Genomic DNA, 26882 nt, shown 5'->3' with positions numbered 1-26882 from the left:
ATGCTTTTATGTACGTAAATTTCCTGTCTAGGAAAATAATCCTGTTTACAAGCAGAAACTCCATCATGTGATATTCTAACAGGATTAATCAAGAGGATTAGAATCTCTAGATCCACTACATAGTCCTCTCCAATTCAAGCCAATTCTTAAATCTCAGGGCTGGGAGATGGTTGGTCAAATGGAAGACTAGAAGCTGGAGATGTTGCATAGAGTTTCCAACCAACTGAAAAGAGTACTGACATCAGGGAAAATAATATACCCATAAAAGAAGATACGATGCTTAGATCAAAATCTCTTGCATTAAAATCTTAAAATTCAGTACATATAATTAGCAAGTGTATGCCATCTAGCGGGCATCAAAAAAATTTCCTTCCTATTCAGGGATTTCCCCTGTATTCGCTATTTTCATTTGCCAAAATACAAACTGTCTGTTGTTTCAAAATTCTGTATTAGTATTTACAGTACATGCAAGAACATCCAGCCTTTTTTGCTTGCTTATTTCTTGCCAGCTGGTATTAACTAGTGAAGACTGTCTGTTTTGATGACCTTTTTACTTCAATAGAATATCATATTCTTATAATAAAGGTCTTAGGACATGCTTTTAATCAGAAGACGCAGCTAGTAAGATTAAGATCTGCAGTTGAAATTATCAATTTCCAGATGCTAAAACAATACTTAAATGTTTCTTACATCTTCTTTTTATGAATGTGAGATGTTTTATGATGATCCTCAGTGCAAAGGTAAACTTACCCTTTTAATATATGTCTAATTTCATGGAAGCTACAGAGAAACACAACTCTGCTATCTCATTATTCTGTAGAACTTTTGTTAGGAAAGTCTGTTACTGTATGCATTTGTATTACCAATACGTATAAGAAAGTAGGTGTGCCCAAGTGAAGCTTCTTCAGCCTTCATTTCTTGTTTCTGAAAACTGGAATATATCATAGTCATTAAAAAAAAAATAATCATTTGCATTTAAGCTATTAATAGTGGAAAAAATGCATTACATGTTTTTCTTAATGCCACACGTAATGATTCCTAATCTAATTCTTACATCTAGTAATTACTGTATAAATGTCAGTATTTTAACTTAAATTCTACAAATGATACTTGTTGGTTTTTAACAGTTGCCAACTAATAAAATAATACTCTTTATTGGTCTGAGTCTGTAGTTTCTTTGATACTCCTTTTAATTATATTCACACAAAAAAAATCATAAGAAATATGATTACTGTTGTTAGTAGTTTTCAAATAAATGCTCAGCTGAGGGGAGAGAGCTTAGGAATTACACAATATAAAAATGCTTTTCATTAATGCTTTTCTATGAACTGCAATCGCTCATGCTGTAACATGTGAGCTTGATTATCCCATGCATGTACTCCGTTCAGCAATGTAATGGTTTCTGTATATAGCCAGCCTAAAGTGAAAATCAGAATTTATCTCATGAAATCAGCTGTATGGAATTGAATTGCACTGACCAGAGGAGTGGTGAAGGAATTGACCTTTGAGAAAGGAGAAGGTATGTTAGCTGTGCAGAGAACAATGTCAGTCTAACAGCTACTTTCCGTCGTGCTGGTATTCAGTACCACAGGTCAGTGCTGTCAGTAGTGCAGCATACTACTAATACTGTGCTAGTTACACAAGTAAAAGAGTGCATAAATTAATTTAAACCTGTTGCAATATGCTTTTGGAACTACTTCAGTGATTTATAATTTAACTAGCACTTTTCAAAGAACTTCACTCTGTAAATTAACCTCTGCATAGAGTGGAAATCAGCAAATGGCAAAAAAAAAAAAAAAATCTGTCTTTTAAACCCAAAACTAGCTGTGACAATGGACTGTGCAATAAAAAATCGTGAAATACATATAATTGACCATAAATTATAATGCAACAATAAACATAAGGGTTTAGTCTAAATAATGTCAACTCTGTTGCTAGATGGCAGATGAAGAACTGTTAACTATTATTGACTCATGTTGATCAGAGAAAAAATACAGTAGAGATTAATAGATTAAGATGAAAAGTACCTGGAATACAGTTGATTTTAGAGTAACTTGACAAAGCAATTGCTGGAGTTAGAAGCTACTACTTAGATGAAGACTTTTTAAGGAACTTTTTTATTGTTATCAGCTTCCAAAGTAAACCTGCCACTAATATTCCCTAGAACTTTCAGTTAAGCATAGATTGCATGAAGACTGTAATTAGGAATTTTTAAAAATACATCTAAATTGGGAAATATTCATTTCAGAGGTCTTTGAGTCATATGACTCAGTAAAGAAAATTTGAAAATGCTGCATTTTTAATGCTGTCTCCAGTTGAATGCAATTACCAGCTGGTTATTTATCTTTATATTCCTTCTCTTCCTTCTTTATTAATGTAAAATAAAATTTCGGATAAATTCACATATATCTTCAGTAATAAATCTGAAGTTACAGTAAAGATATGAGAAAGTTAGAGCAAGTTGGCCATCCTTTATATTTCTTTGAGTAGAACACAAACCACAGTCCTATAAATATGTGCGAAGAGGTGGTGGGATCAAACTCTTAGTTCTTTAGAATAGTTTATGTTTGGGATACGACTAATATGTACTTAAATTTATTCATGAAGATTTTCAGATTGACGTAAAAAGTTTTTAATGTATAACATCAGCATCAGTAAACAGATCAGTAGGAATCCATTGGTAAGTTTATTCAGCAAGAGACTCAAACTGAGCATTCAGAATGCCCATTAGACCTGTAACATGCTGAAGAATTATTAGGGCAGGTCTGTCTGTCAGTCTTTTGTGTCTGTAGACAAGCTGTTTGAAATAAAGATTGTTGTTTCATCTTTGTGTTTATTTTCTAGTGCCTTCAAAGCATGTCACCCCAAAATAAAGAGTTTCTACTTTGCAACAGACTGTCTTGAGGAAATGAATAGGTAAGTTACATGTTCTTTATCACGATACTCCAATAATATAAACTAATATTCAGTCTCACATAGAAATATGCTCCTAAGCATGATGTAATGCTGACAGTGATCTCAATACAGCCCACTCTAGTTCTCCACTGACTTTAGTACATACAGCATTACATTGCGTGGTTTATTTTGTTTGCTGGAATTTTTTTGTCATGCCACATGGCACAATTCCACAAAGGCATGTTAGGAAAGTCAGTTGTGCTGGTCACATCTATGTTCGTTATTAATGTCATGGGCTAAGTGTTTCTGGTATATACAAACAATACAGGCATACCAAAGCTCATACTGAGAGTACACCCACATGATGGGATTAGATAGTTTTAAGTTGGCTATAATGGTAATCCACAGGAACATAACACCTAAAACCAATGAAAAGCAATTTGAAGTATTTTTTTTAAACAGAAATGGGACTGAACTAATGAGATGCATTTGTTTTTCATGACAGAATACTTTTAAATAAATACGTAAATGTGATCCATTCTATCACTCTCCTATCAAGGCTAGCAAAGTTCTACTGGTGGTGTTGCTGTGCTTAGTTATATGTCCTTGGTTGCGCTGGGAGGGCATTCAGGGCCCTGAACAACCTGATCCAAAATTAAAGTTGGCCCTGCAGTGGGTAGGCTGTGGGAACAGATGACCTCCTGAGATCTCTTCCAACCTAAATTACTCTGTGCTTCTATTCTGTGATTCAGTGATGAAGACAGAGGTTAGATAAAGGTGGGAAGGTGCCTTTGAGGATCAAATGCAGAGTCAAATGTTCTACCTCCTCCTGTTACTTTAGGAATTTGTTTATTCAAAGCTGTGGTAAAAAGCAAGGACACATGGGACAATGTTGCCCTACTTTGAAGACTTAAATCTTTCATTGCATATACCACCAAAACTTTGAGATTTAGTTAATTCTTTCTGTTTGAAAACTTAGATTGAATCACCTTCAGGATACAGCTGGATTTTTTTCTTTGGAACAATAATGTTGAGAGGCTATTTTTAAACTGTATTGATGTATAAGATTAGCTGTATTGAAACAGTTCACACCAGTTCATCATCCACTGACGATGATGATGATGAGGTTCAGTTCTCAGGAGTATCTCTCTGTATCACTGCTAGCTATATCACTTTTAGGATGAAAATTTGCAAAATATTTTTTTTTTTACCAATGTTAACATTGTTTTATTGTTCAGTTATGTAATCTAGCTGAGATTTGTTTTGTACAAAACTGAAGTAAGGATCTTCAGCTATTTTTAAATATGCATGGTTTCTACATTAATTTTAGCTACTTTGATAGCTATGATTTGTTGAAATGCCATTGATCCTCTCTCTCTGTTATACCATAAAATGTTCTGACTCAAGGAAAACCAGGAAGTCTTGATGTACATTCAGTAAAACATCCATTGATTTTCTTACACTAGGGAGACAAGGAAACTGTCTTTATGACAGTTTACAGTTGTTGTGGAGCGTAACAGTTGAAAAGGTGCCAGGATCTGTTTTCATATACTGCCACATTAGTTTGGAATTTACTAGCGCAATTTTTCTGACTTTTTGCGTCTGTTTCCCATGAGAGAGGACAAAGAAGGGTAAAGTTCCCCTTGAACTCTTTTCTGCAGTATTTTTCCATCAGAAGTGCTTTTCCTGTGGAGTAATTGTAATTCACTCAGCAACCCAAATGATGGATTACAATGCTACCTCTGTGAAATCCCTCTGCATCCCCTGCAGCCTTCACATACTTCCTGGAATTCCTTGTCCCAGATATATCCTGTCTGAAATTTGAAATGAGCAAGCAAGATTCATCGATGAAAAATGCACCTAAAATACTAATTTCACAAATCACTAAATCGCTACCTTTCCACCAAATTGCTAACCATGTAATCTAAGGAAATATGGCAAATGCTCTCTCTCTGTTGTATCTTATACTTCTGCTGTCACCAAAAAAATTAACTGGGTTTTCCACGGTTACACTGAAAAGTAAAGGCAATTTAATATGAAGTTGAGAAAGAGCATTTCTTCATTCGTGGTGTGGAGAATGTTTACCCTTTCTTCAACAGTATTTACCACCACCTTTTGTTTTAACAGATGTTTTTATTTAATTTCTGACTTAAGATTCATTGTTTACTAGGTTGGTTTTTTTTACACTCCAGAATATTGTAATGTCTTTAACACTTTAATACACTGCTTTTGAAAGTGCTAGGCACTGATGGGTAGTAATTGATTTGCGTGTAGCAGATAGTGTTATTCTGTTGCTGCTGAATTTTGCCTGCTGTGTAGCATGTTGCAGACAGACTTTGCTTTGCAAAATTAATGCTCATGCTGTTTTCTCAGGTCGACATGAGCATAGCTGTGTTCTTAGAAATGAATTAATAATGAAATTGATGAACTCATATTTTGCTTGCCATGGTCATGTGGTATTCCAAGCTTGTTAAATGCCTTATTTAACAGAAGTGCTTCATCTATTACCAGACCATGTATTACCTGTTTATGGCTTTAATACTTCTAAGGAAATTAGCACTGAATTTAATATTCAGTCGTTTTACAATATCTACCTTATTTAAAAATTTCTTGTGATTGAAGTGTGCAGTTCATTTGCAATCTCATCATAGACTCCAAATGTTAAAAAGAAATATATAGAAAATAGAAAAAAAGAAAAAAAAAAAAGAAATATAAAGAAAAAAAAAAGCTCCTGTTATAGGCTGAATAATTTTATCACGCTTCATTTGAATAACTGGGTTAACTTAATGATTTTAATAATTCCCATAAATCTTTGGCATTCATTCAAATATATAACCAATATCTCCTACCCACTGAAACCTAAAATGATGATAGATTGATTTTGTAGGGGTTGTTTCCAATATTTTCCCGGTAAAGATATGAAAGTTTGTAATATCATATTTCTCTTAAAAAGAAACTGCTTGAAGGTTGGAGTATTTTGAATTCAATTGCTATTGAATATAAGCAAATTTCAGGGTTCATATCCTGTTTATTTTTACATTATGTATGTAACAAGCAAGTTAGCCAAGGCTTTCCTAAACCATCCTGTTTATTACTGAAGTACATTCATCTGTTTTACTTAAATTTGGGGCATGTTAGTCTCCTTGACAGATCTTTGCCAGCTCATATGGTAGGTTAGTATTACAGTTTTAAATTACTTTTAATCTTGCCTTATGAGTAAACTAAAACCTAAGAAAAGATCTTGGCAAGTAAAAAATCCAGACATATGCCCCTGTTAGACGCTGCCGTCCTTAAACAAGAGTTGCTGGGCAAGTGAGCAGAAGCCTAACCCAGTCAGATCTGCCTGTCCTAATTTAACAGTTCTTCAGGAAACTGCGCTGAGTATGTTATTAAAGATTATTTACTCTCCAGACTCTAACCGAATGAAAAACAATAAGAAAGCAAGTCTGGGGAATGTGAAAGGTATTTTTCAAGCAGAAATCCCTGAATTTAAGCCTACAAATATATAAGTTAACAGGAACAGCGGCTGTTCCCCTTCTTTTTTAACTTTCCTATAAACTTTTTTCAAACTCAGGAAAGATACGGTAACTCCTAAGGCCACTGCAATCCTCTAACCTATTGTGCTCACATAGAAGCACATAAGTTGCAGCACAAATAAAACATTTTTCTGATGAGAATTAGCTGCAGGCCCCAGGGGCTGGATGAAACCATGATGCATGTGGGAGTGAGCAGTTACAGCTACAGTGCTCACCCTGGGGAAAATGCTGCACTAGGAGTGCTAGGACAGAGCTGCAAGTCTTCAGAGTCTCCTTTTTTTTGGCTAGCCACGTTAACTTCTCCTTTCAACCATCTACGGACTACTTTCCATAGATTGGTGAACTACCATTTCCCCCTAATACAGTTAGAGAACCATTGGCTTATAGCATTACATTAGAGGATTTTAAAGGTGTTTGCAATACACGATTGCAATTATCCAATACACAATCCAAATTAGCATTCATGTGTGAATTTATTCCTAATGCACAGGAGCTAGGATTTACATTGGCTTTCCGTACTAGCTTAAATTACAGAATTAACTTAATCAAATTCTGCTGGAAATAATACCACTGTGAATTGATATAGTTGTTCAGGGAGTCAAACAGTTCATCTGCATTTAAAAGAGCAGATTTTTTGAGAACAGCACTGAACCTCTCAGTGGTGAATGAAGATCCATTCCAGTCACATTATAATCTTATATTGGACATACTAAGTTAACACTGCAAAAAATGTTTTTTCTAATAATAGAAATAGTGTTTATAAATACATAAATTGGGCCTTTAACTGTATTGTGTAGCCTGTTTCATCTGATTTCTCTAAGAGTGTGTGGGAATAAAATTACACAATTTCAGAAGTAAATTGTCCTTAAAAAAAAAACTCCACCCCCACCTCCAAACCCTCAGACTCCACCCATACCTTTTCAGGCCATAAGAAACGCAGCTCTCTTGCTCATAAAGGATCCTAGAATGGGTTGGCAGAGACCTTACAGATCATGTAGTGCCAACCCCCTTGCTGTGGGCAGGGATGCCTCCCACTAGACCAGATTGCTCAAAGCCCATCCCTGGCCTTGAAGAATCTTTCCTAAGGAGTGCCCTTCCACTGAGACTCTCCAAAGCTTTTCTGGGCCAGTCATTATTACTAGGATAAAAGCTTGTATAACTGAGTAAAATTGCATAATGTATTAGAAGTCAAGACATCAGGGCTTGGATTTTTACAGATTTCCATTCCTTACCTGTACTATGGCAAAATTAGAAAGGTAGAATTGAACACAACGTGGCTGCGCATGCTGGAGCATATCCAATGTCATAGTTAGTAAAGGAAGTGGCAGATGCAGGCAGCTAATAGTATTTGCCTGTGCATGGATAGCCAGAAACTCTGGTGAATTAGCCAGAGCAATTTGGTAAATCAATAGGACAGGGCTGCATTATGTAGCTGCATTTCACTAATGAAGAAAATATCTTACTGTCTTCTTAATTAATTCCTTTGGGTATCAGTGGGGCAGTCCAACCCTGACTTAGCAATGACTACTCCTTTTGTTTTGCCGAGACAGCGTTAGAGCTGCTACAAATGTGTTTGGAAATGTATTTGCAATTTAGCTAAAGGAGTTCCAGTTGAGTGAATTTCTGTGACAGTTCTGGTAGATTTCCTTAGGGTTTTATTTGAAATCATAGTCTGTCATAAAGTTATTGTGTGTATATTCTCTGTGTTACACAATTATATTTGTATAAGATGCTATTTCATTTATTACTGGAAGCATAATTTATTTTCTACAGGGGTTGTGAACTTTATTGTCTATCATCCACCAGGAGAAAAACAGCAACAAAACCACCAAAGTTCTTCCCTCCCCCAAACAAAACAAAACAAAAACCAAGCAAACCAAACAACACAGACTTCAGACTACAAAGGCCTAGTTGTGCATTCAGTTGACAGAGTGAAGATTACAAAAAATAAAAAAATAAAACAAATTCCCATTAGGTGCATGAATTAGGTGCACACGCAAAGAGGACATAAATTGCTATGGTTCACTTGTCAAGTCTTAGAGTGTCTAGGGCTTTTTTCATATTTTTTCCAGCCTGACAAATCTAAGAAGACAATGCATGAAACAAGATCAACAGAGTCATGTCAAATTATCAAATAAGAGAGAACTTACAGTTTATCCCTTCAATGATTTTACCTAACAAATTCCAGCAACTGTGACAAATAAAATAGTAAAAATACAGGCTGCTGAGATTTGACATATTTGGAGAGATGAGCTCATTGAGAAGACTGTTCAGGGTTATATTTTGATGTGAGGCATCGGTTATGTGTTTGGGCTTCATTTTTGTTGAGAAAAATAAAGGAATCATTTTAGCCATACCTATTACAGGAACTTTTAGTCTGTTAAATGAGTGCATTACCCACACAGCCTTAGCAATAGTGAAAATAATGTACCCCATGAACCTAAAAGGGAAACATATTGATTTTTCAGATGTCAATTAAGAAAGGCTGGTCAGGAAGAAGCCAGCATATGAAATACAAAATTGATTTTAAAATATAATTCTATATTGAAAAGAATTTTGCAGTGAACTCTGGAATCCAATTATCTCAGTGATGTAAGAGGTTATAATACAAAGTTTATAACCTGAAATTAAATACAAATTGCACTAAATAAATTGTATGTATGAAATAGATGGTTCAAGGGAATCTGTATTTTAATAAACTTAAAGATAACTTGATTAAGTCACATTTAACTTCCATTTCAGTTCTGTTTTTTCTTTTAGCCAAATAACCTGTAGTGTAGATGCAGTCTCAAAAACAAAGATATATTCCTACTGTGAAACATTTACAACAAACCTGGGATGACTTACAAGTATTAATTGATGAAAGAGGTGAGAAATCTAGGAAGTGGGTTTTAAATATATAACTGTGTATTTATTTATTGTGTGCATTAATGTCTTGGTGTTTCATTGGTTTCATTTTAAGGGAATATTTAATAAAAAGAAATAGTTAAAGTGAAGGGACTATTTCTTGAATTTAAATGTTTTCAGGATATATCCATTATTTACTTTTTCACCTGAATTAGTTTCTTGCCTTTGCAAAAAGTGTATACAACATTGCGGGTATTATTTGAATCACAGCAACTCACTACTTCCTGACCTGTTCTCCATAGAATTATGGAGCAGTTTTAACTATAACCCTAAAATTAACTGCCTTGTACACATTTCTTTAAAAAAAAAAAAAAAAGAGAGAGAGATTATCAAAGGCATCTTTTCACTTGTGTCATTTTTTTCTCAACTGTTAGACAGAAATAGCCAAGTGGTTGAAGAGGGGTTCAAAAAACAGATAATTACTCTCCTTTATTGTAAATACAGGCATTAACATTTTGTGCAACTGCGTCATACTGATAGCTCTTTCAGCTTTTTTTAGGAATCTACAAGATTCCTAACTGCATTTGTACAATGAGTGACTGCATGTTGTTGTTGTTTTTTAATATAGTATTCTGGGATGCCGATGCTGTATGAGAACGTTTCCCTGCTTGTTTGGCCCATTTTTTCCAGTGTTTTTTATTAAAGGATCAGTAAGAGAACGTGTTGCTGACTCCTGACAATTCAGGGCATTTCAAGCGTGACTCACTCTTCAGTATCAAGTTTTGATAATTGTCACAGCTGCTTAGTTCAAGGCTGCCCTCAGTAAACATCCCTTTCCAGGCCGTAGGGTAGAATCAGACTCGCAGAACAGACCTTGGGCTGTAATCCTCTGGTACTAACCAGAATTATCTCAGTAAATTTAACTTAGCTTCCTACCATGCAGCTCTATTTTATCCTGAAGGAATGCCAACAGTGCCTATTTGTAATCAACAGAATTAATTAAGACAAAATCTGATTTATTTAGAATTTAAGCCATTGAGACAAAATACAAAACTTAGCCATGTGTTTACATGACTTTTCCTGAGGCTTACAATTCCCTCCATTTGGTTTGCTAAGGTAAAAAATAAAAATAAATAAATAAATAAATATAAATAATAGGTGTTTCTTTGCTGTAGGTGCTTGACAGGTATAGCACATAGTCTTGCATTGCATGGCCTTCCATTACAACATTGTTATCTATCCCTTAAAGAGTCTACTTTTGCCACGCAGCTCCCTTTGCCTTTCTGAAACCTGACGTTAGCCTACAAGGCATTCAACACAAATTTCTGAACCGGGAGGCTGAGTTCCAAGCTTTCCAGAGAGAACTTTTTTGTAACTTTGCCAGTCTGTTTTCTTAATAGAAAAGAAAGTAGTTTGCTCATCAGGCAAATTCATCAGGTTTACACAGCTTTCCTTTTGATGTGAGTTTGCATTTCCTCCTGTGATAACTGTCAGAAAAGGATCTGTAATCTCAGCACTTCTATAATCCCTGATTAACCTCAAAAACATTCACCCATGCTTTTCTTAAAAAATACAAAATCTAAGATTGAGATTCTTTTTCTTTTATCAGAAGAGATTTTATCATTATAAGCCAGTGAATGTCATCAGATATCCTTTTCATTGGCTTGACAAAGAGCTAACTCTAAATTGTGGTAAATGAGGTAAGAATGTACTTGTAACTATACTGGGGATCTTCTTGCTTTCTGAAGGGAAAAAGAAAAAGGAAAAAAAAAAAAAACAAGCAGTCTTGTAGAAGGCAGGTTACTTTCTGCTAATTCCAGATTTGGACATTGAGGCCATACGAGTAAAGCTGATACTCTGTCTAAGAAAAATCCATGTTCTTTTGAAGGTTAATATCAACAATGAGCAACAACTAACAACGAGCAACAACATAAAATAGGCAAGAAATTTAAGACAACATAAATCATAAATTTCAGTGCACTGACCACCAAAATGGCTGAGTTTGCTTTGAGTCTGAAGATGGTAGAGTCATAGTTTATCACTGGTGCTGAAGCAGAACTGTAGTTTAAGTCACTGAGGTATTCTGCTTAATTGCCAAAGGCATATGGGAAAGTATGACTAAAACTATTTTCCTCCAATGCTAATGAGTTTAGAAATTCAGGAATAGCTGTTGAAAAATAGTAAATATCAATGCTTAATACTGAGCAAAGGTATGATGTCGTTTCAATTACTTCAATAAATAGCATGCCTTTAAAAAGGAGCAGATGTCAAGTGATCAGCATGCCCTTTCTTGAACAAAATTATGCTGGTGAGCACTGTAGAAAATTAGCTTTTCAGTAAACCTGTTAATCCATTTGAAATTTACTTCCTTCGTGATAAAGATGAGTTATTGGCATGTTGATGCAAGCAGTATCTCTCTTAGCAGTTCTAAGCCTGTGGTTGATATTTGTGAAAAATAATCACTTTTAATTTTTATTTCCAATTTGAAGACTTCTGTTTTAATGCTGAAAGGCAAATAACATTACAGTACAGTTCTTTGTATTTTCATAGTTTTGTGATTGAGTTAATCCTTATAACAATTCCCTGTAAGAAGTAAATGTTGTTATCCACTTTGGATACTTCTGTAAGGCGTAAGATATGTAGAACGATTTGCTGAGGGCTGTACGACGAGTCAATGATATATCCAATATTACAGATGAAGACCGTTGCTCTGAGCAGTGGCACAGCATTGCTTAGACCACTAGATGAATCCATGCTGAACTGTGTTCTATTTTCAGTGGAGTTCGCTCTTCCTTCATTTTCTGTCTCCTTGACGTGTATACTATCTTTCATATACTATGCTATTAGACAAATAATACATTCACAAATGCCCTTAGAAGCTTATTTTGTGCTAAGTACACTGAATAGCTTTCTTGTTTAAATCTGGGGAAAAAAAAAAAAAGAAAAAAAAAAGCCCTTAAGGTAGAGTACGTGTTGTTTACTAACAACTTTCCTGAGAAGTCTGTGAAAGGTGTTTTTGTCATGATACTGATTTAGTGTTGCATTGTTAGAAAGAAAACAGAGCTGCTTCCAGAAATCACTAATGTGAAGTATACTAGAAAATTAATGGCGTAATAAATAATTAGGTAATACTTAAGAATACATCCCTGCCATTACAGATGTCGATAAATAGGCCTTTTTTATTTCATTATATTTCTTTGTAAACATCCAGTCATGTTAGGTAAAGAAAAACTTTAAAAGAACTTTCCTAAAAATAAGCTTTAATATTCTTCTAGTGGAAAAAACTTATTTTTGAACAAGTGAATTTATTTGGGGACAAAATAGAAACTAGAACATCCAATGTACAGTACAAATATTGAAGCACCTTCAATTTACCAAGTCTTGTTTTAGAAACCTAAGATTCTGTATTGAAAAAAAAAAAAAACAAGTAAAAGAATTTTGATTTTGCATGACAAGCCTTAATGTTTATATCACCATTGTCATAAATCTAGATTAGCAAATAGCTAGTGGTATACCGTCATAGTTTGTTTCAGCTTTTTAAGCATGTAAACTTAATACAACTTATTTCCTAGCATAGGTTTTCATACAGTTACCATCATCATTCTAGTTGATTTTATAGTATTTTGGTAGCATTTTCAGGAGAGTTCTTGAAGTAGCTATCAGAATAAATGTAGTATATTCTTTTACACAATGTCTCAGGAAACCATTCCACACAAATAGGTTGCAGATGAAGATTAGAGAGGATTTTATTCTGCTTCAGGTGGAGACAGAGTTGGACGTTCTCTGTATTACACAAAAGATTCTATGTAAGTGCTCATGTTAAGCCATTGCCAAAGCTAGCATATTAGCATGTATGTTTCACATTTTCCTTATGACTTAATTCTTCAGTTTTCTAGGCAGCAGAATAAAATGTAATGAGTCTGATACTCCACTAGGCAAATTTGCTCCAGCAGATATGAACAGAAGTCCACATCTGCACTGTACATGAACTGTAACAACCTTCACTTGGAATTATTAACCACTGAATACATCTGAATCATGATTTTAACAGCCTGAACAGTGTTCAGTTTTTGGGCTAACAGTTACTTCTGACTTTTCTACAGAATAAGAAATCGGTATGGCTTCATGTTTACACTAGATGTTGCTTTTAAGTATCCCTCTTCCTCATTTTCTTTTGTTCTATTAGGTGGATGAATCGTCTGGGTCTTGCAGCAATTGGTTACACACCTGATGACAAGGACATTCATCCAGATGAAGGTAATGTTTCAGAGATGATAAGCAGGAGAAGAAAGCAGAGAGTACACCTGTTCACTATTTGGTTGAAGCTGGAGATGTCATAACTGACTTCTTTATTAGCATGTGTGCTGTGTCTTTTAAAACACAGATTGTCATAAGAACATCTATCCTTGAAGAACTAGATTTAGTAGTGCCACCAACAAATAAAATCCAGAATAGTAATTTTAAGAAATATTAAAAACAAATGATGTATAGAATTCCAAGTCCAGGCTGATGCATGACCTCCCAGAGCAGAGCCATCAGGTATGCTTGTCACTCTAGAGCAAGTGAAGACATCACGGTCACGGGTCAACAAGTGTTTTAGATCCATTCTTCATCTGCTGAGCTCGGGTGCCAGCCTTGCCTTTTTTGTCATGGCCAGGATTATTAGGCAATGGTGTATTAAGTGTTTAGTCTCAGCTGTAGTTTGGCACCTAGAAGGAAATTTCCTTCTGTGACCAGAAGCTGCTTTTTTATTGTACACTGGGAGTTAGGTATCTAATCTGCTTTCTGTAACACTATCCTAAAACATTCAAAGGTTCTTCATACCTGTGTATCTAAGTACAAGACGTTTTCACAAAGTCTGCTCTTTAATAACTGCCAAGCCACCTAAGTGACTGAAATGTTTACCCTTGCAAGTTAGTAATGTTCTGAAAACGTGGGAACCGCTTTCTTGTGGAAAAGCACATGACTGAAACCCAGAATGCTTTGTTAGCAGATTACTGGAGTGAAAGCGACCAGGATGATGTTGATGGCTCTTTAACCCTGAAGCAGGAAGGTTCTTCAGCACTGTGTGACTCCTATCACCGAACACCCTCAGTGAGTTATAAATGCTGCATTTGACAGTAGGTCACCAAACAATGTGTGCCTTGATTTGCATTTTGCTTGGTTTAGAAAATTTAGTTATAAAGGCAGAACAAAGACGGATCTCATTGTAAGAATGAAATTAGTGCTGTTCCTTGTGATCTAAGAACTGAATGTTTTCTGGTAGTGTCATAAGATGTTAAGAAGCTGATAAAAAAAAATAAAATACTTCTACTATATTGTATAGGGAAAAGTTTCGATAAATGAGATAAAAATATTTTGTATACAAACAGGTTCTATAATCAAATACCATTTCTAACATACAGAACATAGGCTGTGATGTTTAATCTGTTTCTAAGCACAGATAGGACTGTTCTCTATTTTTCTTTCAGATTTTTCTTCAACGTGAATGACACGACCCTCACACAACCAGAACCAAAGAAAGAGTGACTGAGGCAACAGCATCACATGGGTGAAGTTCAGACTGATTTTCACCCATGTGATGCTGTTTTATCAACCAGGATACAGGTTAAGCCTCTCCCTTTCTGTTTTTTCACTTTTTTGCCTTTCTCTTTGTTTTTGAATTAAAATGATACACAGACCCAGCAGAATTAAAATGATTTGATGAGCTCAGTAGTCCCCCAAAATTCAAAAATCTTCCTGGGTGCTGAAGTTTTTTTCTTGTTTGGCTGATGTTTATCACAAAAAAACAAAAAAAAAAAAAATGGAAATCCAATTATGGTTTCTTTTGGGGGCTTTCATGTCTTCACAGCACACTGCTGGACTGAGCGTAAACTGGACTTCTCTTCAGGAAACCTTTGTTTTCCAGCAGTTCTTTCCAGCAGTAGTTGCTCATGGGCAGAGAATGTGCAAAACAAGAATAGGGAGTGGTTAAAACATAGCACTTGCATAAAAGATTTCACTGTTAATTATATTGTTTACAAAGGTTCATATTATGACATATCAAAACACATATAAGTCCATTTTATTAATATGTATTGTGTAATGTTCTACACTATAGTGATTTTCTTGGGTCTGTTTTAAACCTTGTCTTATAGTCAGATACTTTTGTTTCTTTTCAGGTGACTTCTACAAGTCCATTCCCTGAAACCAAACATGGACGACACTTTTCAAGTGAATCAACATATTCTCATTCCTCTGCCGAAGATTCTCGACAAGATGTAGCAGGAAGCACACACTCGTCAGGATGCAGACCTCCCTACCGAGAAAGACGCTCATGGCAGGATCTGATAGAGACTCCATTAACCAGTTCAGGGCTCCATTTTCTCCAAACTGTTCCTCCTGATCCGGAATACATGAGTGGCCGGCCTGGAATGTCACCAGACAGACGAAAACAAGCAACATTACCAGTACAAAGACGTCATAATTATGAACAGGATGGGCCTTTCCCGTTGGCGGAATGTCAGAGAGGACATAGCTCTCACAGCAGGCCACAGAAGCAACGTAGTCAAAGCCTTCCACGAAACAGAGATGTCAGGGGTAAGGGGCGTCTGAAGTCCATAGAAGGAACAGACGACAAGCTGGAAGAGAAAATTCCTATTAGAAGGCATAATAGTTTTTGCGTAGAAGGTAAGCTTTCGGAGATATTCTGATTCTCCTTACTGCATTGAAAACCAAAGCAATACTGCCATTATTCTCAGCAAGATTTTTGCTTAGCAAAGTTATATTTTGGCAAATTCTTCAGTTGCTACTCAGGACTTTGCATTTAAAATGCTCAGATGTAGTGCTTAAGAATATAGCTTTATGGCTGATCAAAATGTTATTGTTTCATCAAAACGAAAATGGGAAGACCGTGTTATAAGTTATTTTATGCAGTAATTTGCAGAATTATTTGCTGTTTTTATGCACTAATTTGCAGTATTGTTTGCTGTTTTTAGAAGCTTTGTCTGAGTTGCTGGATTTGTTCTTAGGTTTCTTTATTTTCTCTCAGAAAACTTAAAAGAAATTGGAGAAAATTCAGATGGTCTGCAAGAGCTGTACAAGTCTCTGGAACAAGCTAGTCTGTCAGCTTTTGGAGAGCAGCGCCCTTCCACCAAGCAGGAGTTCCGCAAGTCTTTTGTAAAGCGATGTAATGATCCAGTTATCAATGAGAAGCTTCACCACATCAGAGTACTCAAGAGCACTTTAAAAGTAAGGCTTTATCATTCATATTGTGTATGAGCAATATAAACTTGTAAAAGTATCATCTCTTAGTGTTCTCCCATGGATGAGGCTTTCTTTGTAGCTTTAGAACAAACGCTTCTTCAGAGCAAAGGTGTTCTGGCCTCAAAACAAAACAAAGCCAAAATAAACCAACCAAACATTACTTGTTGCTCTTTCGAGGCCTGTTATAGAAAGTGCCAAGGAATGAGCTGTCAGACAGTTTAAGCTGTAGTAGTTCCTGAGTATAGGTAAAAAATTCAAGCGTAGTTTGAATAGTAGTTTGCCTAGCACTTTGCATTGAAATGAAAGAAGAAATAAAATGCCAAGATACAAAGAGTGGCATACGTTTCATTTTGACATGTACTGTGTCTTTCTGGAATTTGATAGGCAAAGGAAGGGGACCTCACAGTTATCAACAGCCTGCTGGATGATCCCAACTTAACATCAAAGAAGTTTAAAGATTGGAAACTAAAGAACTATGAGTTTTTCCTGGACATTTGTGAGTACAGTGCTGCTTTGAAATCACAAAATGGAGCCTCTGAACTTGCAACCTCAGCACCAATGCTGACACATACACATTCATTCATTGAAACTCACGTGTGACAGGACTTGTATCATGAATAACTGCTGGGTGCCGTGAAAAATCCAATAAGACAAACACTGTAATATTTATAAGTAATGTACTCAGCAGTACTGTAAATAAGTTGGATAAGAGAATAGTGCCACAGGATGCCTACTACATTGCATGATAAGACAATAATATTCTTTACAAATTTTTTGTTTGCTATTATCAACCGGTGTCCGTATCAAGCTCTGCATTAGAAAGAAGCAGTGCAGAAGTGTAACTGAAAACAAACACCAGTGTATTTAAAGTACTGTACTGAAACTAAGCTTCTAGTATGAGCTCCTACAATCATTTTATATATTTAGATATACATAAACATATATCTATGTATATAAAATGTAACACAGTAGTTGATATTTACTTTCTAAATGCCCTGAAGTTAACATTTTCACACATTTTTCTTGAGAAAAATGCAAAATAAAAACACAAATACATTGGATGCTCTTAGAGATGAACGATTATTTTTCTACATTTCCAGGTAGTGACCATCTTTGCAAATAAAAGGACAGAGTTATCAAAAAGTAAACTCAATCCCTATAGTGTGCCTTAAAATGTACACTGTACATCTAGCAAATAGATCCCAATCTGGCCCTATGGGCATACTGTACATGCCATTAGATACTGTGTTTGTAAAGTACTGTGCCTGCCTTTAAAATGAATGAAAATAAGCGAGCAGGTGTGGCACAGAGAAGTTAAGATATGAGTAGAACTATGTCGGTTGTTCACTAATGCTGCAACTTATGCTGATTTTAACATAATTTGAAATATTTCATGGTGGAAGAAAAACGTCTGCACTGAATATGGCACATACTGCAGGTTTTCATACTTTCTTCACTGTGAATTTAAGTGACGCATGTGAGTCACAAAATTCAAAAAAGTTCTGATGCTTCAAGGGTGAGAATTTAGTAAAAAAAAAAAATCCTGAACTAATCAATTAAGTTCTGTAATAGACTGGCATATAGAGCTAAGTAAATTATTCAAAATTATATCATGTCCGGCAATAATTTTTAACTGTTAGTAGTACATCAGCAAGTGAGTGAAGTTATTCAGTACATCACTAGAAAACCAATCTGTATTGATTGGATTTGAGAACACACGCACATCACGTCATGTATTTCACTTCCTTGCCTGGATGAGAATGATTTCTAAGAATCAGATTTTGGAGAAAATACTTGTATTCTTGAAGAAAAAAAAAAAAAAAAAAGATTGCTCTGAATGTTACTGAACTTAATTTTCCAACACACATTCACAATTTTCTTTGTGCTTGCTAGAATATTTCTAGAAAGCACAACAAAGGAGTTGTGAATTCAGTTAATATCATCTGACTTAAACACAGGTATTCACTGATAATTTTTCACAATATAAACCTAATTGTCTCTCATATGTCAAGAATTGAAAAATTCATACAATTCAATATAATATGGGCAAAAATATTATCTCAAAGTCCTAGTATCCAGGAAGAGATTTAAGTATTCACAAAGCCAAAAACAGACTCAGCTTGTGGAAAATTATTTTTTTGTTGTTGTTGATTAAAAATAGAGAAGGTTAATGAGAAACAAAGACAAAGCTAAAATCACCCACACTGACTTCCTTCTACCTAGGCTCAACTTCACTCCTTCCTTCCTTCCTGACTCTTGCATCTCTTCCAATTCTGTGCAGCACGGGGATGTGGTCAGTCCGTAACACTCCATCTATGCCACTCCTTCCTCCTCACACTATATTCCCCTGCTCCAGCATGGTGTAACTCCCACAGGATACAGTCCTTAGTGAGCTTCCAGTGTGGGTCCTTCCCACAGGCTGCAGTTCTTCCAGAACTCCTCCAGCACGGGTCCTTTCTATGGGGTGCAGTCCTTCAGGAGCACACCGCTCCAGCACAGGTCCCTCACAGTCCCCAGTTCCTGCCAGACCTCCTGCTCTCAGGCTGCCCTCAGGCTGCAGCCTCCTTCAGGGCATATCCACCTGCTGCTCCAGTGCAGTCCTCTGCGGGCTGCAGAGGGACAGCCTGCTTCACCATGGTCCTCTCCACGGGCTGCAGGGGAATCTCTGCTCTGGCACCTTGAGAATATCCCCATCCTCCTCCTCCTTTTGTATTGGTGTCTGCAGAGCTGTTTCTCTTATATTTTTCTCACTTCTCTCTCTCACAGCTGCTGCACAGCAATTTCATCCTTTCTTAAGTACTAATGACAGAGGCAGCGCCAGCTTGGCTGGTGGGTTCTTCTTTGATCAAGGGAGGGTCCATTTCTGAGCTGACTAGAAAGGGCTCTCTCTGTCTGACGTGAGGGCAGCCCCTGCTCTGTTCTCATAAAGGTCACCCGTGCAGCCTGTCTGCTGCCAAACTTTGTGATGTAGACCCAATACAGCAGCTGGAGAAACACAACTCAGATTTGGTTTATTCTCATTTCCACTGGCATTTATTGGAACCAGAGTGGAAGCAGTAGTAGCCTATAACAGTAAAAGGCATTAGAGTAAGGATGTATTATTACTTGACAGCTGTTTTGAGTTCTTTACATCACACAAGCAGTTGAGTCACAGCATGATTGTAACAAATACATCACAACATTTGGATAGAACATACAACATGAAGGCATATTTTACCTGCTTTAGCAAATTGACTATGTAATTAAGAATCACTGAAGACAATGGCTCCTTAAATGCATGCATCAGAGTGGACCAGGATCACATTGTACCTGTTTTGCTTGAATATTAAGCATACACTTAATCTTCTAAGCACCTGAGATAATAAAAAACATACAGGAAATAGAGGACAATTTGTCACCACAGGTTTCACCAAGATTGGAGTTGTGTATTCATGCAAAATGTAAAACTCAATTTAAATGTATCTACTATGTGAACATTGTAGTTACTGTACAACTGAATAGCAGAAGCATTAATAGAGGGAATTTGTCCAATTTTTTTTCCCTAGAAGATCTCTAAAAGATGTATTTCACTATTTGTAATGCTATCCTTCATACAGTGTGGGAGAAATATTATGCAGTGAAACAAGCAGAACGGTAAATTATAGAATCCATTTATAAACCAGTTCATACTGTATGTGCAAGCAGTGATAGATAGACACAGAATTAAATGGATTAAATTTTCTATATTCATAAAGAAATTTAAACTTGCCTTTCATTTCAAACCCAGAAGATGATCTGTGCTTTCATATTAAACAGATTTATATAATTTTAAAATAGTTTTCAAAAAGAATTTCAAATGCTACTGTATAGCAACTCAAGAGAAATGGCAATTCCCTGCTGAGCTTGTTCAGTAGTCCTTAGTAAACAATGAAACCAGCTATTTCTTTTCTAAAATGCTACTTATAGATACAGCTGAAAGTGGCAAACATCATTAGGAAGATGTTTTTCAAAAATAACACAAATAGTAAGGAAAACAGATGGAATCTCAATATTAATTTCTCAGTGTTCACTAAAGTAATAAAAAAAACATACTTCTGAAATAGGAGTAAATGACAAAAAATTGAGAGATCATACTGTTGGTCAGATTATTTTTTAAATCTTTCAGTGTCATGGGTTCATCTGTGTTGAAATTCTCATAGTCATGAATTAGTATTTTGCTCTTTGCTGAAGTAACTGAAATGCAAAGTGCAATATAGATATTGTATTTAAAATCCATGCACCAAATTCAAATAAGTCAAATTCTCCTCGTCCAAAAGGTACTCTAACACTGTACAATGCAGCTGAAATTATTAAGGTAGTTCACCAGGTATATAAAACTGAATTAATGCTCCCCCTAAACTACTGATCCCCCTCCTTTTTTAATACACTATTCTGTATTCACTGAATTCTTTGATTGTTAAAAAATATCTTAGTAGCTATCTCTGTATCACTTCCTCAGAAAGCTGAGGCTTTTTTCTTGTTTTCATAGATTTCAGGTGACAGCTTCCAGACACTTACTCTAATTGTTATGAACAAGAAGTAGTCAAAGGAGGAGGAGGAGGTTCTCATCAGTCTGTATGTACAAATCCTTTAATAAAAACAAAGCTGAGAGAATACTGGCTCCATGCTTGGGGGCAGCACAGGTAGGAGTACATTTCCCCTCACAGAAATCAGCCTGCATTAGACCTGGGGTCTTTACCCTCCCCAAAGCAAGCTGCTTTACTTCATTGGCAAAAACTACCCTACTGTTTCATCAGCTTCTGATACAGCTCTGCTTTCTCAAACACGTCATAAGCACTTTACATTTTAGCACCATAAGGAGAAACTAATCAATTGCTACTAAACTATATTGGAGAATGAGATTTGATACCTTTTCCAAGCAGGGAATTCTGAATATGATCAGTCAGTTAATGTTCAGACACAGTCTGCTATCTTTTAAGCTAGAAATCTGCTGCACCACTTGTTTTTTTCAAGGAAAAAAAATGAGTGTCACAGAGAATTGCTAGATGTATGTGGCAACTTAGCTTTATTTTTACTGTCATCAGCAATTACAACTTTCCAGGCCAAATTAATTATTCTTCAATTCAAAGTTTGGTGAAGACTATAGCAAAGGTACCTTCAAAAGGGTTACTTCACAGAGGGAATTGCTAAGCTTCACTAAAATTTGTAGAATTTTACTGTTGACCTTTACTGAGGCTTTACTTTGACTATTAATAGAACAGGCACCTCAGGCACTTTTTTTTTTTTTTTTTTTTTTGAGAGAGCGCTGATATACTACTGGGACCTAGTCTTAATAAAAGTATAGATTTTTTTCAGGAAGATACTGCCCATCATTGTTTTCAAGAACCATATTCATCTTACTGCAGGCCAGACAAACAAAACATGTTTATTTTTATCACGCTTACAAGTGTTTAACGTGACAATTAGGGATTTTACTGTATGCATTAATGCCGCTGTATGAGCAGTATTTGAAAGAAAGCAATGCTGAAGAAATATGTCAACAAACTGCTGTTTGACCAGAAAGGTCAAACCTGCTGGCTTCTGTCCTCACATTTCTAGAATATTACTCATTCTCAGGCATTGGTGAGGGTATCAATACAGATCTTTTTACTAACTGTAAATGCATCTGTCTGAATGCTGCAGATTAAACAAGTATACCACATTATACATATTTGCTCTATTGCATTTTTTCACTAGCAACCACAAAGCAAATGTCTTAACAAATCTTGTTCACTGGCTAAACTAACAGTAAGACCTTACCAGTTAAGGTACCAGTTAAGACTTCTGTTTTATTGAGAAACAAGGATTTCAACTTAAAAATCTGAAATGGGAACAGGTTAGGATATAGGAGAAATGCACTAGTATTAATAAACTTTTTACATTTGACACATACTGTATTACAAAGAAAATATCCTTGCAAGACCATTAATTGCTGGGCCATAGGTGACTTCTGTCTAGTTTACTAAAGTAGCTAATAAAACTTGTATAGAGAGCCTTTTTTAGATAATGCTTACATGTATGAAAATGTATGACACCCTTGTACTATGGCTTGCACTTTACTTGCATTAAACTGTGAAGTAGGCTGTAGTAATGTCTTTGTATATTCAGGGGTTGAAATACCAAAGCAGTAGATGGTGTTCAACCTGTACTGTTAATTAAATCTGAACTTGCTGATAATGTGTATTTTGAAAACCCCGCTAACTTAAAGTCTTTAGCAAATAATGATATGGGGTCTCCATGGTCTTTGTTTCTTTGTAAATATAAACATTCTTACTGTTTCTGTAGCAATAGGAGGTTATAAACCAAACTTTCACTAGGACTGTTTTCAATAACAAAAAAAAAATCTATAGCGCCTTGTATAAAAATCATGGAGACTCCATGACCTGTGGGCATTTTTTGTTTACAAGCAGTATGTATATATGTATTAGAGGCAGAACTGTTATTTATCACAAAATTATGTTGTGGTTGATTCTTTCTAAAGTAAATATATGTTTTATGTCATTATGAAAAATAAGTATTTTTAGTAAGAGCCATCTTGAAAAGTTTGAAGTGTCAAAACTTCAAATACTAGTAATCTTCCATGTTTCAGCCTTGTTTTTCTAATCAACTGTGAGATGAACTGAGAGGTCACGGTGAACCATCTGTCTATGCCAGGGAAAATGTCTGAGTTATATCACAGTTTCCGACATTCTGCAACTTTTCTCCAGTTACCATCTTGCTTAAGCGCTTTTATGAGCAGATGCTCTACCAGTACTGTGGTAAAGTCCCTCAGCTCACTGATGCTACAGAGATAGAAAAGTAACTGCTCTAACTGGACTAATACAGGTAAACTAGGTTTCAACCCCTGGATAATACAGTATTTCTTCAGTTTCACAACAGTATTTTTAATTTTATACTCATCTATGTTGAGAGATGATCCAATAGTTTATATAGGCAGTGAATGTTAGGTTTCTTTTTTTTCCTCTTTTCAGATGAGTTCTGTGTGAATTACTGTAACTGGCTGCGTTTTTTCTATCACAGAATTAACTTGTTAACTTTTTGTGTGTCTACAATGAAAATTTATGAATGGAAAACTTCACTGTGTGTTGCTCACTGGGCATATACCTCATGGTACATTGCACAGACGTGTAAGTTGTAAGTTGCACTGCAACATTAAAAAAGGAACATATTGCTCTTTTTTCAAAGATATTAACTTATTTAAGAGATATAGTCTGTACATTATTAAAAAGAACATTTATTCTTCCTAAATTCAAACAAAGCTTTTGTTTTGGGGAAAAAAAAGTTGTAAACTTGAGTTGTAAATTTGGACTTCAATAAACTGAATTATCTGCACTTAAATTTTCTGCTTGCGATGTTTTAGTGTTTGTGTTCTGTAATAAGTGTAATTAGAAAAAGAGTAATCAAAGTCAGGCCTCAGGCCTGGGTCCAATGCGGGCAGCAGCTGATGCACTCCCTCACTTGGGCTCACGTCTTCCAGCTGTTTGAACGACGAACCGTGGCTACTTCACCTGAACAGTCCTGAGAAAATCGTTTTATGTTTCCTTGGTTAAAGCAAATGCAGTTTCCACGGTTTTTTTCTCTCATGTTTTTAAATGGGGACACTTGGGATTTGTGCTTTGGGACTGCAGCAGTATCAGTGACCATACACCCTGACCCAGAACGTTTCCCGCAGCCAGAGGACGTAACGGTGGCAGAGACACAGCTCGGTTATCAGCTCGCCACAGGCCCGACGCCTTCGCTGCTCGGCTGTCTGGGCGCTCAAGGCGCTACGGGCCCGGCCACGACCCGGCACAGCGAGCGCCGCTGAGGGAGCACCGCAGGTGGCAGCAGCCGCGCAGCCTCCATCGCCCCGGCTGCTCGGCACGTCGCCAGCTCGCTCCCGGGCCTCTGCCGCCTCAGGGGCCGCGGTGCCCCGCCCGGCGCGGGAGGAGCCCGGGGCCGCGTCCGAGAGCCCGGCCCGCCCCGCGGCCGCCAGGGGCTGTCGCTAAGATGGCGACCAAGGTGAGTGCCGCCTGGCGGGGGGAGGGCGCCGCCGCGGCGGCTCCCCGGGTCCGGGTCTCCCCGCTGTCCGCCGGGAGGCACCCGCGGCCCGGGGGAGAAACTTAAGGGCACCCCGGGGTCTCCTGCGGCCTTCGAGGGCTCCCGGCAGAGCGCTCCCCGCCGGCCCCGCGCCGCTTTCGCCAGCGGCGCCGCTCCCGGCCAGGAGGAGGCGGCCCCAGCCGCAGCCCCGGGACGCGCCGGAGGCTGCACGGGTCGGGCGCCGCTTGGCCGGGGAGGCGCAGGGGGAGGCCGCGGGGTGTGCTGCGGGCAGGCCGCCGTGCCGCTCGTGTGGCCCCGTGCGGGCCTTGGCGCTGCCTGCGCGGCTTCTCCTCTCCGGGGGTGGGAGCAGGAGGCTGGGGCGCGGGGCAGCTGAGGTGAAGGGGCAGTGGGAGTCAGGAGGCCTCGGCATCGCGCTTCTCCGTTACGGAACGGGTGCCAGAAAGAGCTGGCTGCAGAGCTGGTGCGTTGTGCCTAGGGAATAAAAGGAGTATTTCTCTTCTGGCCGTTCTCCGTCTACCTGTGGCTTTCTGAGATGCCTTCCGCTCCTTATTCAAGAGGTGAAATATCGTCAGGATACTTGCTTGTTACTAAAATTGTAAGGGTAGTACATCACTGAAGCTTGCTGTTACAAACTAACTTGGTCCCAAGTACCTAAACTGTTTTTAATTGTGGATAATAGAGTGTGTTTTAACAGGACAAAATGTGCCTGTAGAGATCAAGGCTTTCTCTCAAATATGTACGCGGGTTTTCCAGTCTTCACAGTCCAGTTGAGGAATAGGGTGCTCACACGTGAATCTTCACACTTCTACAAAGTGTTTACAATGCATGCATGTCTGCAGGGAAAGACGTGATGCAAAGGAGGACAGCCGAGAGAATGGAAACGGAGCCTTTTACCTTAGGCTGTACCTGAAAAAGGAAACCATTTGGCTTCACCATATGGTTGGTGATCCTGAAGTAATATTGTTGAGTACATAGATTTGAATGATTCAGTACCTTAGGATAAGTGACATGAATTTGTGTGTTGTTAATTACTATGAAAAAAATAATAGATTTCCATTGTCGTTGTTTTCCCTCTCCATGGGTTACCCTCTGCCAGACAAAGATCAAAAACAAATCCAGAGTTTAAGTAAGTTGAGTTGAAGTGGAAGGACACTTTGTTGCACCTGTGTGAGTTTTTTGTAGTTGTCTTTAGAGACTTGCAAATAAATACATATATGAACTAAAGCTTCTTATGATCTTCCTGTCTCGAGTAACTTCTGTGAAAAATAAAAAGGATCAGAGACAGTCTTCTGCTCCAAATCAAGACATCTAAGTGATAGCAGAAAACTATAAGCCCATGCCTAACATTCGTTTAATAACACCTCTCCAATGAAAATGTGGCATAAAGCAGCTGCTAAAATTTTAATCTCATTTTAATCTGGCTAGTAGATTCTGGTTTTGTGACAGAGAAGGCATACGTAAGATAGACACATGCATCAGGCTTTTGCATATAGCCCCCTTATTTGATTTCCTCTGGTCATTTGGAAGTTTGCTCCTACCTTCAGGAGAAGTTCCCTTGTTTGTGCACCAATTCTTGAAGCAGAACTGTGCATTTGTGGAATTTCAGTGAGAAACTACTTATGTCTGGGAGATCAGCATAAATGGAATGTGTGGTTTTACTGGCCTTTCATTTGTATTCTGCATCTTTTGAGTTGAAGATAGGGAGTTCTTTATAGTGATGAAGCTTTTTAGCTTTTTTTAATACAAAATGTATTTTTGATCTTTGATAAGATTCTAACACTTTGAAGTAGACTGTTTGAAATGTACAGAGACTTAAAGCCAAAATTATCCAGATGCATTTGACAGCTTTATTGCTATATTTTGATCAGTTTTACTCTAGTTCTACTACTAAAATGCATAGCTGTAACAATGTTCTGCTAGAGAGCATATTTTTCATCATAGCATATATTTCATCAGCAAATAATTGCTCTTCAGTCTTCTCATGGAAAAACAGTGCCATGTCTATTAGGTTGTGCAGTTTAGTGCTTTGAACCAGCTGATGGGCTTTTTATACCTGTGAAGAAACAAGTTATTGGTATGCGTTGCAGCATGGTAGGAGGATCACAGGAAATCTTTTGACCATTACCATTCACTTTTTTTTGTTTGTTTGTTTGCTTGTTTTTTCCTTTTTTTCCTATCTAGGGCATGAAGGCGTGTAACTGGTGATATCTGTAATTCTGATGATGTTTAGATCTATCTTCATGTTGAATTTATCTCCAGAAAGTGTCATCTGGGCTCATGGTTTTTATAACTTCTGGTGTT

At 37.1% G+C, this 26882-nt stretch overlaps 1 protein-coding gene across 4 annotated transcripts in view; it reads left to right on the top strand.

Moving 5' to 3' along the window:
- The window catches only part of LOC310880990 (connector enhancer of kinase suppressor of ras 2-like), a 186830-nt gene that overhangs the window by 157322 nt on the left and 2626 nt on the right, over positions 1-26882 (top strand). For 3 of the 4 annotated variants that reach the window (XM_083797611.1, XM_083797608.1, XM_083797610.1), the window contains exons 19-24: positions 2845-2916; positions 13465-13535; positions 14269-14372; positions 15440-15947; positions 16309-16508; positions 16908-24542. In XM_083797611.1, the coding sequence (XP_083653737.1) occupies positions 2845-2916; positions 13465-13535; positions 14269-14372; positions 15440-15947; positions 16309-16508; positions 16908-17123 (1171 nt within the window). In that variant the 3' untranslated portion in view covers positions 17124-24542. The remainder of the gene's footprint in view (positions 1-2844; positions 2917-13464; positions 13536-14268; positions 14373-15439; positions 15948-16308; positions 16509-16907; positions 24543-26882) is intronic. The other variant, XM_083797609.1, reaches the window with a different exon arrangement.

The sequence above is a fragment of the Anser anser genome (assembly GCF_964211835.1).
Source record: "Anser anser genome assembly, chromosome: 13".
Taxonomy (NCBI): domain Eukaryota; kingdom Metazoa; phylum Chordata; class Aves; order Anseriformes; family Anatidae; genus Anser; species Anser anser.
The sequence above is the reverse complement of the archived record's forward strand: the minus strand, read 5'-3'. Positions and strand labels throughout refer to the sequence as shown.